The sequence below is a fragment of the Gossypium hirsutum genome, chromosome D05 (genome assembly GCF_007990345.1).
Source record: "Gossypium hirsutum isolate 1008001.06 chromosome D05, Gossypium_hirsutum_v2.1, whole genome shotgun sequence".
Lineage (NCBI taxonomy): Eukaryota > Viridiplantae > Streptophyta > Magnoliopsida > Malvales > Malvaceae > Gossypium > Gossypium hirsutum.
In genome coordinates this window covers 63847029-63860294 of record NC_053441.1, presented here as the reverse complement: position 1 = coordinate 63860294, position 13266 = coordinate 63847029, and the positions used below count along the sequence as shown (strand labels likewise).

The 13266-nt window shown below is 35.9% G+C and overlaps 1 protein-coding gene and 1 non-coding gene across 2 annotated transcripts; one reads left to right on the top strand and one right to left on the bottom strand.

The window, feature by feature from the left end:
- The first annotated feature begins 8765 nt into the window (after positions 1–8765).
- Positions 8766–10136, top strand: LOC107887946 (cyanidin 3-O-galactoside 2''-O-xylosyltransferase FGGT1). The gene has a single exon (XM_041092822.1). It carries the CDS (start codon positions 8766–8768, stop codon positions 10134–10136), a length of 1371 nt encoding a protein of 456 aa, XP_040948756.1.
- Positions 10137–12810: 2674 nt separating this feature from the next.
- On the bottom strand, positions 12811–12892 carry TRNAS-GCU (transfer RNA serine (anticodon GCU)). The gene has a single exon. It is a non-coding gene; the product is annotated as a tRNA-Ser (tRNA).
- Between the last annotated feature and the right edge of the window lie 374 nt (positions 12893–13266).

Below are 13266 nucleotides of genomic sequence, written 5' to 3'. Positions count from 1 at the left end.
CTCTCTTAGTTTTCTCTCTTCTCCCATTTGAGAATTTTTAAGGAATTCTATTTGTTTGTAATACTTTGGAGATAGTAAAGTTATCATCTGGTGTTAGTGCCCGAGGACGTAGGTATAATTTACTGAACCTCGTTAAATCTCTTGTGTTCTTTCTTGTCCTATTTTTCTTTCAATATTTGAGGGTATAATAGTAGTATTTAATTGTGCTATTAAATTACTATAGAAGGGATATTCTGTCTAAGGAAAGACTTGGTATTTAAGAGATCCATGTGATCCACCTCTCTTCCCTGGGAATTGAACTTTGTGTGATTTTTTAGTACAATAATTTACACGCTTCCGACCCTATTGGAACAACAAGTGGTATCAAGAGCCGAAGGTTAATCGTAGTATGCTCTGTGGTTGCAGTTTAAACTGATCTTCCACATCAGAAAAGATTTCCTTAGGTATATTGAAAGATTATGGAGAAAACGGTCGGTGTAGGAGCTTCAACATCGTCCATGTGGACAAGACCGACAATTGCAAATGCAAGATTGGCCGTGGAGATCTTTGATGGCACGGGCCATTTTGGTATGTGGCAAAGTGAGGTTCTAGATGCCCTTTTTCAGCAGGGTCTAGACATTGCCATTGATGAAGAGAAACCAGATGATGTACAGGAGAAAGATTGGAAGGCGATCAATCGGTTGGCATGTGGCACAATTCGATCATGCCTTTCTCGAGAGCAAAGGTATGCTTTTTCAAATGAGACTTCTGCAAATAAGTTATGGGTGGCACTTGAAGAAAAATTTTTGAAGAAAAACAGTCAAAATAAGCTCCACTTGAAGAAAAGACTGTTTCACTTCACATACGTCCCAAGTACCACAATGAATGATCACATCACCAAATTTAATCAGTTAGTCACTGATTTGCTGAATATGGATGAGACATTCAAAGATGAAGATTTGGCTTTGATGCTGTTGGGGTCACTTCCTGAGGAGTTTGAGTTCCTAGAAACTACTCTACTTCATGGAAGGAGTGATATATCTCTGAGCGAAGTCTGTGTGACCTTATACAGTTATGAACAGAGAAAGAAGGACAAACAGAAAAACTCAATCAGAGATACAGAAGCTTTAGTAGTCCGAGGTCGTTCATACACTCGGAAGAAAACTCAAAAGGGGAGATCAAAGTCAAAGTCCAAACTCGGGAAAGATGAATGTGCTTTTTGTCATGAGAAAGGCCACTGGAAGAAAAATTGTCCAAAGCTGAAGAATAAGGGAAAAGCTGCTGTAGATGCTTGTGTTGCTAAGCATGATACTAGTGACTCTGAACTATCACTGGTTGCATCATCATCGTCATTCCATTCAGATGAGTGGATATTGGATTCGGGTTGTACCTATCATATGTCCCCTAACCGGGAGTGGTTCTCTGATTTAGTAGAACTAAATGGAGGAGTTGTTTATATGGGCAATGACAATGCTTGTAAAACTGTTGGGATAGGTTCAATCCAATTAAAGAATAAAGATAGATCAACCAGAGTTCTGACTGATGTTCGGTACGTGCCCAGTTTGAAGAAAAATCTCATCTCATTGGGAGCCTTGGAATCCAATGGTTCAGTTGTTACTATGAGAGATGGGGTTTTGAAAGTGACATCTGGCGCACTTGTGATATTGAAGGGCATTAGGAAAAATAACTTGTATTACTACCAAGGTAGTACAGTTATTGGAGCAGTCGCTGCAGCTTCCGGTAACAAAGACTTGGACTCAATGCAGTTGTGGCATATGAAGTTGGGACATGCCAGCGAAAAATCTTTGCAAATTCTGGCAAAGCAAGGATTGTTGAAAGGTGCAAAGGCTTGCAAATTAAAATTTTGTGAGCACTGTGTTCTGGGAAAGCAAAAAAGAGTGAAATTCGGCACTGCTATCCATAATACAAAAGGTATTTTGGAATATATTCACTCAGATGTGTGGGGGCCTTCCAAAATACCTTCGTTGGGAGGAAAACACTACTTTGTTACTTTTGTTGATGACTTTTCCAGAAGAGTTTGGGTGTATACCATGAAAACTAAAGATGAAGTGCTTGGAGTTTTTCTTAAATGGAAAACTATGATCGAAAACCAGACTGGCAAGAAAATCAAGCGGCTTAGGACGGACAATGGAGGGGAATATAAAAGTGATCCGTTCTTCGATGTGTGCCAAGAGTATGGTATTGTTCGACACTTCACAGTTAGGGATACACCACAACAGAATGGAGTGGCAGAGCGTATGAATCGAACATTGCTGGAGAAAGTTCGATGTATGTTGTCCAATGCTGGGTTGGGCAAGCAATTTTGGGCTGAGGCTGTGACATACGCTGGCCATCTTGTTAATCGTTTGCCATCATCTGCATTAGAAAGAAAAACTCCTATGGAGGTATGGTCTGGAAAACCAGCTACAGATTATGATTCCTTACATGTGTTTGGAACCACTGCATATTACCATGTGAAGGAGTCAAAGTTAGATCCGAGGGCAAAGAAAGCTCTCTTTATGGGAATCACTTCTGGAGTGAAGGGATTTCGTCTTTGGTGCTTAGGCACAAAGAAAATCATCTGTAGCAGAGATGTTACCTTTGATGAATCTGCCACATTGAAAAAGGTAGCAGATAAAGATATTCAGACGAGCAATACTCCACAGTAGGTGGAGTGTACTCCAAAACAGGTGGAGTTTGAGCAGATGGGGATTTGCCCAGTTAATAAGTCTAATTCTCCAGCCACAATGGAGGAATTAGAGGTTGAAGAGGTTCTGACCCAAGAACCACTAAGTACACCAGAACCAGTTGCAGTTGCAAGGCCACGGAGAGAAATTCGTAAACCTGCTCGATTTACTGATATGGTGGCCTACGCCCTTCCCGTTGTTGATGATATTCCTATCACTTATCAAGAAGCAATGCAAAGCTTAGAAAGTGATAAATGGAAAGGCGCCATGGATGAAGAAATGCAGTCTCTCCGGAAGAACAATACTTGGGAGTTGGCGCAATTACCGAAAGATAAAAGGGCAATCGGATGCAAGTGGGTATTCGCAAAGAAAGATGGATCTCCTAGCAAGAAGGATATTCGCTACAATGCAAGATTGGTAGCTAAAGGCTACGCTCAGAAGGAGGGAATTGACTACAATGATGTATTTTCCCCTGTTGTGAAGCATTCCTCCATTAGAATTTTGTTGGCCTTGGTAGCACAGTTGAATTTGGAGCTAGCTCAACTTGATGTTAAGACGGCTTTCTTGCATGGTGAGTTAGAAGAGGAGATCTATATGACTCAGCCCGAAGGATACACAGATGCTGGTGGTAGAAATTGGGTTTGTAAGCTGAACAAATCGCTATATGGATTGAAGCAATCCCCGAGGCAGTGGTACAAGCGATTTGATAGCTTTATGAGAAGGCAGAAGTACACAAGAAGAAAATATGACAATTGTGTATATTTGCAGAAGCTGCATGACGGATCTTTCATTTATCTACTCTTGTATGTTGATGATATGTTAATCGCTTCGAAGAGCCAAAATGAGATAGATAAGCTGAAGGCTCAGTTGAATCAAGAGTTCGAGATGAAAGATCTAGGTGAGGCCAAGAAGATTCTCGGCATGGAGATAAGTAGAGATAGACAGAGAGGCAAGCTTTGTTTGAATCAGAAGCAATATCTGAAAAAGGTATTACAATGTTTTGGTGTAAATGAAAACACAAAACATGTAAGTACCCCACTTGCTTCTCATTTGAAACTTAGTGCTCAATTATCTCCGAAAACTGAAGAAGAAAGAGAATATATGGCAAAAGTCCCATATGCTAATGCAGTTGGGAGTTTGATGTATGCGATGGTGTGTACGAGGCCTGACATTTCACAAGCTGTTGGAGTTGTGAGCAGGTATATGCATGATCCTGGAAAAGGACATTGGCAAGCTGTGAAATGGATTCTACGGTATCTTCGAAAAACCGTAGATGTTGGTTTAATTTTTGAACAGGATGAAGCACTTGGTCAGTTTGTAGTTGGATATGTTGATTCCGACTTTGCTGGTGATTTAGATAAACGTCGTTCAACTACGGGGTATCTGTTTACTCTTGCGAAAGCCCCAGTGAGTTGGAAGTCTACCTTACAGTCTACAGTAGCTGTGTCTACTACAGAGGCAGAATATATGGCAGTTACAGAAGCTGTTAAGGAGGCTATTTGGCTTAATAGATTATTGAAAGACTTGGGAGTTGTTCAAAGTCACATTAGTCTATATTGTGACAGTCAGAGTGCTATTGATTTAGCGAAAAATCAAGTCTATCATTCAAGAACCAAGCATATCGACGTAAGATATCACTTTGTGCGGGAAGTCTTTGAAAAAGGAAAAATTCTACTTCAGAAGATTCCGACAGCAGATAATCCCGCAGATATGATGACCAAGGTGGTAACAACAATCAAGTTTAATCATTGTTTGAACTTGATTAACATCCTGAGAATTTGAGCACCTTTAGGTGTATGGCGCTCGAGAGCGCATTTGGAGGCACTACAAAAGATAGCTTTATCAAATTTGGGGAGTTGAAGGAAGTGTGTGAAGATGTGATTATCCTAATCAAATCTTCAAGGTGGAGATTGTTGAAAAGTCAAAAATGGTGGGAGGTGCAATTGGCATCGAAAGAAGAAAGTAAAAAGTGGTTGGCAAGTTGAGTTTAAAGTTGAATGGGATAATTGCAATTTTGGTCCCTAATTTTTTAGGCCATTTGCAAGTTAGTCCCTGAACCTCAACTATAAATAGGCCTAACCATTTCTCATTTCAACTATCCCAACCAATCTTTCTCTCTTAGTTTTCTCTCTTCTCCCATTTGAGAATTTTTAAGGAATTCTATTTGTTTGTAATACTTTGGAGATAGTAAAGTTATCATCTGGTGTTAGTGCCCGAGGACGTAGGTATAATTTACCGAACCTCGTTAAATCTCTTGTGTTCTTTCTTGTCATATTTTTCTTTCAATATTTGAGGGTATAATAGTAGTATTTAATTGTGCTATTAAATTACTATAGAAGGGATATTCTGTCTAAGGAAAGACTTGGTATTTAAGAGATCCATGTGATCCACCTCTCTTCCCTGGGAATTGAACTTTGTGTGATTTTTTAGTACAATAATTTACACGCTTCCGACCCTATTGGAACAACATCAGGTGCATCTGGTCAACCACTTGTGTGTAAATTAAATAAAGCTCTCTATGGCTTGAGACAAGCTCCTTGAGCGTGGTTTCAAACTCTTAAGAGTACCTTGTCACTCAGCTTGTCTTTCGAGCATCCAAAGCTGATTCGTCTTTGTTCATTCGAGTGGCTGCAGGAAATTGTCTGCTTCTTATGGTATATGTCGATGACATATTGATCACTGGTACCAGTAGCCAAGATATAGATGCTGTGGTTTACCAACTTCACACCAAATTTGCTCTTAAGGATATGGGAATTCTTAGTTTTTTCTTGGGAATTGATGTTCAACGAACATCCCAAGGAATGTTGCTCAGTTAGAAGAAGTATGTTGCTGAGTTGCTTCTCAAGACTGGCATGCTCGGTGCAGCACCTACACCGACACCCATGGCTAACACACCCAAGCTAGTGGCCTCCGATGGAAGTCCTCCTTTTTCAGATGTACATCTGTATCGAAGTACTGTAGGAATGCTACAATATGTATGTATCACACGACCAGATTTGGCGTTCTGTGTAAACAAGCTAAGTCAGTACATGAGTTCTCCTAGTGTCACTCATTGGCAAGCTGTAAAACGTGTGTTAAGGTATCTAGCTGGCACTATGGATCATGGTCTGTATCTTACAGTAGGTTCATTAGAGTTGGTATGCTATTCTGATGCTGACTAGGCCTCATCCATTGATGATCGTCGGTCTACATCAGGGTATGTGATATACTTAGGATCTAATCCGGTTACTTGGTGCTCAAAGAAACAGTCGGTGGTATCCAGGTCATCTGCTGAAGTAGAATACCGTAGTCTCGCCAACTGCGTCTCTGAACTGCTGTGGATCCAACAATTGCTGAATGAAGTCAGAATGCCTCTGTTAAAGTTACCAACTGTCTGGTGTGATAATTCTTCGGCAGTTTCAATAGCTGAAAATCCTACACATCATGCTAGAATAAAGCATGTGGAAATAGATCATCATTTTGTTCGAGAAAAGGTTCTTGCTGGAATGTTGCAGGTCAACTTTGTTCCCTCGGATCAACAGGTTGCAGACGTTCTCACTAAACCAATTACTCCTAAGTTGTTTGCATCATTTCGACATGCACTACAAGTGGTGTCATTAAAAGAAATGAGTGATCAAAAATAAAAAATGCTGAGGGAATGTTAGAGTACTGTTATAGTAAAAGTTGTTATTCAGTCAATTAGCAGCTAAGCAGTTTCTGAGTCAGTTAACAGTTAAAAGTTAGTTACAATAGCAGTTAGTCTGTTTTAGCTCACATGCTCTCATGTTTGTATAAATACATGCAAGCCTGCATGTTCAGAGAATAATCAAGAAAATATCATTTCTCTATTCTCTATCTTAGTTTTATAGTCTTACAGACTGATGATACAGAGGTTTATTTTCTTCTTAAGTGCTATAGTAGGGAAGTTTATGATATTCTGATTGTTTATTTATGTAACTATTTTAGGCCTTCAAGAATGCATGGAATGTTGTCTGTAGTTCTTATATCTCTTCAGGGATATTTCGTGCTCCTCATGGAAAAATATTTTTGCTGCAACCCTTGACTTTCAATGGTGAATGTCGATCAAAAAATATTACTTTTCACGTAGTAATAATAATAATTATTATTTTCATTTTTTTAATGATATTATTGACAAAATTTTTGGGTTGTTCAGATTGATGGCATACTCATTGCCTCAAGCGATCCATCTTCATGGAAATGCAATGATACAAATTGTAACAATTGGATAACCTTTCAACATTTTGATGGCCTCATCATTCAAAGGGACCGGAAGCCTCCATGGCCAATGACAAAAATGGTGGCAAATAAAGTGGCAAGTCTATCACACAAATACTATTAATTTGGATATTTTGCAGTTTTTTATTCATAATATTTGCTTCAACACAAAGACGTAGTTTTTTTTTTTAACTTTTTCTTATTCTGATTATATTTGTCAATTTTTCTATGTCGACAGCTTTTTTTCATCTCAAAAAGCAGCGGTATGCAAATTGATCATGTCCTTGACTAATTAAAAATTATGTGATTTTTTCTTAACAAGCATTTAGTTTCAATTTTATTTATCTTTATTGTTAATGTGCATATTCGTGGCTTAAATTCCGTGAATAGTCGAAAATAGCATATTTCAATTGAAAGATCTTCATAAACTCAATATCAAAGCTTCAAAAGATAGCCAATGTTATTAAGACTGGTATTAAAATAAAAGTATTTATTTTTATAACATAATATATGTAGTTTCATATAAAAAGTATTGGGTTTGACTTTTTTTCCCTTTATTAAGGTGATGATTGTATAGGGATTGGAGATGGGTCAAAATATATTAACATTAAACAGATTTTTTGTGGTCCTGGTCATGCAATTAGGTAATTTTTTATATAAAAAAATCATTTATTTGTTTGTTTTTGTTTTTCACCTTTATAGAATTAGGTATTTTGAATTTAGAAATTTTTATGACATCTTTTTATTTATTACTCAAACTTTTTACTTATTTAGTTTTTATTTTTTACTTTTTTATGAAGTATTGGAAGTCTTGGTAAAAATGAAAGAAATGAGACAGTTGAATACGCTAACTTTTATACTACAGCGAATGAAGTTAGAATAAAGACATGGCAAGTAATTAATATTTTCATTAAATGCATTTTATGATTAATTTTTATGTTATATTTAACTAATTATCATATTATGTGTACAGGGAGGACATGGATATGCAAGACATATAAGATTTGAACGCATATCGTTTAATAAAGTAATTGGACCTATTAATATTGATCAATACAATTGTCCTCCTCATCAACATTGCAAGAATTATGTAAGTTTTATTTTAATTAATGTAATCATTGTTTTCACGAAATTTAACATATATATTGTAATGATATTTTTCTATTTTGTTTTTTTAATTTTACAGAGTACAACTGTGAAGGTTAGCGATATCTTATATAATGATTTAAGAGGGACAACAAATAGTGAAATTACGGTATAAAAATATCCGCATGAAAGACATACAATTAGATTACGGAATAAATAGTAAAATATACTATGGGCAACCCAAATCTCATTGAATGTTGTTCAAAGTTGGGAGGAAGGAAATGTTCATCCAAATGTTCCTTGTTTAACAAAAAAATTAAGTTATTAACTTTTTGGTTTTGGATGTAATAATTAGGTTATATTTTAGTTGGGAAGGAAATGATTATCCAAATGTCCCTTCATCTACATTTATAAAAAAAATAAATAGCGAAATTTTCTACAAAAAAGAACCCTTGAACTAAAATTTTAGAACTGTAAACTTATTTTCTTTAACAAATATTTTGGTGCACTTTAAAAATTCCGGCATAATTTGGTTTTTAGTTTTCTCTTCAAACAAAATAAACTACTGATTTTTGTAAGAAACCCGATCAATTATAGTTACAAGCATACAAGAGTTTCCGACCTTGGTATTATATAAGCAATTTCATGGATTGCATTAAGGCATTCGAGCTTGCTTTGCTTTCGAATTACCAGAGTTGATAATTTCAAAGAGATTTTAGTCATTCTGGTTCACCTAAAGCGAATTTGTTAGGTTAAAATTTAAGTTTGTGATAGTTTTGTTTGCAACACTTACCAATTATGGCAGATAGAAGCTTTCACATCGCAATGTACCCATGGTTTGCCCTTGGTCATATCACTCCCTATGTTCATATGGCCAACAAACTAGCAGAGAGAGGCCATAAAATTTCCTTTTTTTTACCACCCAAAACACAACATAAGGTTGAGGCTTTCAATCTCCATCCACATCTCATAACCTTTATTCCAATCACTGTTCCTCATGTTGAAGGTTTACCTCTTGGTGCCGAAACAACAAATGATGTCCCTTTCCCTTTGCATCCTCTCATTATGACCGCTATGGACCTCACGAAACCTGATATTGAAGCTTACCTTCGTCAACTCAAACCCCAGTTTGTTTTCTATGATTTCACTTGTTGGTTGCCAGCCTTGACTCGTAGGCTAGGTATCAAGTCCGTGGTTTATTGTATCATTAGCTCTGGCACTATTGGCTATCTTCTTAGTCCAGCAAGAAAGACTCTTGAGAAAGGTATGATAGGGTCTGATCTTTTAGAGCCTCCAGAAGGTTTCCCTTCTTCAAGTATTAAGTTACGCGCACATGAAGCTCAAGCATTAGCCGCTGTAACAACTATGGATTTTGGAAGCGGCCTTTCATTTGTAGAACGTCAATTGATGTCTTTGAGTGATTGTGATATTATTGGTTTCAAGACATGTAGGGAAATCGAAGGGCCTTATGGTGAATATATTGGGAGCCAATTTGGAAAGCCAGTAATTTTCGCAGGTCCAGTAGTGCCAAATCTACCTAAAATAGCACTGGAAAGACAATGGGAAAAGTTATTAAGCAAGTTTCAACCTAAGACTATGATTTTTTGTGCATTCGGAAGTGAGTGTGTTTTGAAAGAGGATCAATTTCAAGAATTGGTTTTAGGCCTTGAGTTAACAGGTTTGCCATTTCTAGTTGCCCTAAAACCACCAATGGGAGCTAAAACAATCGAGTCAGCCTTACCAGAAGGATTCCAAGAAAGATTAAAAGGAAGAGGGATACTTCATGGAGGTTGGGTACCACAACAACTAATCTTAAGGCATCGCTCTGTAGGGTATTTTGTCACTCATTGCGGCTCAGGCTCTTTAGCAGAGGGCATGGTGAGTGATTGTCAATTGGTGCTGCTACCCCATGTTGGAGATCAAATAATTAATGCAAGATTGATGGCCAGAGACCTAAAAATCGGAGTAGAGGTTGAGAAAGGTGATGAAGATGGAGTATTTACAAAATATGATGTTTGCAAAGCAGTAAAAACAGTAATGGATCATGATAATGAGTTGGGGAACGAGGTAAGGACCAACCATGCTAAATGGAAGGAGTTCCTTTTAAAACCAGGACTTGAAAACTCTTACATGGATGATTTTGTTAAGCAACTGCACACATTGGTGTGATGATTTCTAATGTGAATTTATTTCTAAATTGTAATATTATCTTTTTTTTAAATTATTATTAACATAATTTGATTTCTAAAATCTTTTAATTAGTATCACTAACTAACACCAAAATATAATAATTGATTATAAATTAATATTTATTATCACGAAAGTGAAAATTTGTGAAATTATTTCAGTCATCCACTCAACTTAATTTTCCATATCTTGGCCCGATTTGTCGTAGTGGTTAATTTGGTAAATGATGAATTGGTATTTTGTTGGGATTAGATTATATTTGTAACCTCTTCGATTCAGTTTAGATATTAGACCTGAATTCAGAAGATTACATTGGCTATCAAAATGGCCCAGTAAGCTAATGCATTTTATAAAACAGTCGTTTTAATATATTCGTTTATTTTAAAAGAAAAATTAGCTTATTTTCATAAAAATTCACGAGTTAACAAAAACCGATTAAGTAAAATATTTTCCTTGTAACGGTGACTACTTTTAAAACTTAGTTAATTTTCAGTTTATATATTCCTCAAAATTTAATTGAACAACTAACAGCGAAAAAATGATATTCAACTTTGTTTTAATTAAGTAAAATCAGAATTATTTTATGCATAATTAATTCTAATTTCATGTTTCAATATCCTAAATTCAAATTAAATGTCATGCCTGCTATATGAACCCTAAACTTTAAGTCCCATGCCACAATTCAACTAAAGCATTGCAGTTCCAAAATAGTAGAAATTTCAAATAATAAATCTAAAATACTTTTTAATAAAAAGATCAACCTGAGTCGAGCCTTCTATATGCCGAGTCCGCATCCTAACTTGATGAGTTGTTTGTAAAGATGGAAATAATGGGGGAGTGAGCTTAAGAAACTCAGTATGTGTCCAATCACATGAAAATCAATGTGTATCAGTAAGCATAACATACAAGATAACAATTCTTAGCATAAACACATTTGTATAGTGATCTATTGTAATTCGTTGTAACATATTAAACTATTTTCCGTACATAATGAGCTTGTAGGAAACCAATTTAGTTATGTCTTTGTTTAGCTTTCATTTTTAGGTCGCAGATAATAAAATGAGCAATTTTGACTATTTATATGACTGTGTGGGCCAAGAGAGGCCTAAAGGTAGACTAACATGTTCAGTGAGTGTGTAAGACACAATCTAGAGGCATGTAGGTAGTAGATTGCTTGAAATGTTGCAACACGAAGCGAGGATGTCGCAACATAACAAAAGAATTATCAAATGAGTAAACTGCCTTCAGTGTCACGACACAACCCTGAAGACATGCCCAAGCTAGTAAATTGTCAGTCGTATCGCGACACCGACGCGGAAAGATCAATCAACATTGGCACAGTATACATAGCTTCAATTAGAAAATTAAATGGAAATAAATGTGTTTATGAGTCGGGTTCGGATAGGGTTGGGCTTATGCATAATATTAATACTTTTTATTCTTGCTTAAGCCCGACCTAAAATATAGGTTTAAAATCTTGCTCAATTCTACCTATATTTGTAAATAGATAATTCATGTCTATTTTAGGTTTGCCTATATTTATTTTTTAAAAATTATAAATATATATTTTTAATTTAATATCTAATAATTTAATATTTTTAGTTATTAAAATCTTATTCGTAATCATCTTAAATTTTTTTAATGTTTACATTATAATAGTATTATCCATGACTTATTGTAGATTTAATTTTTATGTATTATAAATAATATAATATATAAAAATAACATAATGTAAAACATTAAAACTTTAAAAAAAATGGGTTAAACCAAGTTTTAAATGTTAAAATTTGAGCACAATTTATATTTTAAACGAATTTAATACTTTTGGCCAAACCTTATTAAATTTCAAACCGACATAGAAGAGACCTTCAACTGTAACATTGTCAGTTTACCCATGGCAATTAGAAAAACAATGGAAAGTAAGTAGAGGAGAGCAATTTTTGGTTTAAACTGATAAAACCGACTCAACAGGTTTAGCCAATTTCGGTTTGGGCAGTTTTTTTTGTTATGAGTTCGATTTTGTTGGTTATTTTAATCATTTATTAGTTTGGTCAGTTTTTGTGAATTATGTTAAATTAAATTATTTTAATAAAAAAAATTAAAAATATGACATAAGTCTTTATACTTTTTAAAACTTTAAAATTTATTTTTTGTACTTTTATTTACAAGAATTTCGTCCTCTATTTTATAAATTTTAAAACAATAAACTGAAACGATCGAAAAAACTCAAGTCCTTCCTTGCTTGCCTAGTGATGCCGTTGAAGTCCAGGTTGAGGCCATCAATAGGCCGAACACCATCCTTCAACGTAAAGAAAAAACCACCGACCGTTTCCTTTAGCTTTACAACAAATATAAAGCAAAATGGTAATAGCATTAATATTTGCCCAAAACCGAGTAAATTCGAAGTCGCCTACCGCAAGCGCCGAGCGACTGAAGAAACAAGAAGTCAGTGATATGGTTGTCGGCTTGACACCACCAAGACGAGGCCAAAGCCGTCGCTAAACCACCACAAAACTTCCGGCTTTGCCAACATAAGGAGAAAACCTCAACAGAGGAGACCAAGCACGCAGCTGTCGAAGAAGGCTCCATCAACACCAACATCCGCCCCTGACGTTGCCAGTGGCGGACATCTCATCTGGGGTTGACAAAAATTTAACGTCGCCTGAGAGATTCGAACTCTCGCGGGAAAATCCCATGTACTTAGCAGGCACACGCCTTAACCACTCGGCCAAAGCGACTTTCACATCTCTTTAATGAATGTTAACTAAGAAATAATTTGAGATACCACGTTGAAAATAAATAGCTCAAGCTACGTGTGGGAAGAACAGATAATCACTTAATATTCAGCCAAATTATAAAGATTGAGTCAAAGTGTTTTAGTTTTCATGATAGTGGTTTGAAATGGATTGGATTGGTTGGATTGAAAATTGGTTGGTTTATCAATTCTGAAAAAGGTATTAGATTAGTTTACTTGCGACATGGACGGGTTGAATTGGGCAAAAAGTAAGTTGAACCATTTTTTATTTTATTTTATGATTTTTGATGATTTGTTTAATCAAATTGGCCAAACCGAATAGACTGTTGGTCTAATCGGTTCGAGCATCGATCTAGT

Bases quoted from the DNA above. Each gene is read 5' to 3' on its own strand.
- LOC107887946 (XM_041092822.1), top strand. From the start codon at position 8,766: ATGGCAGATAGAAGCTTTCACATCGCAATGTACCCATGGTTTGCCCTT.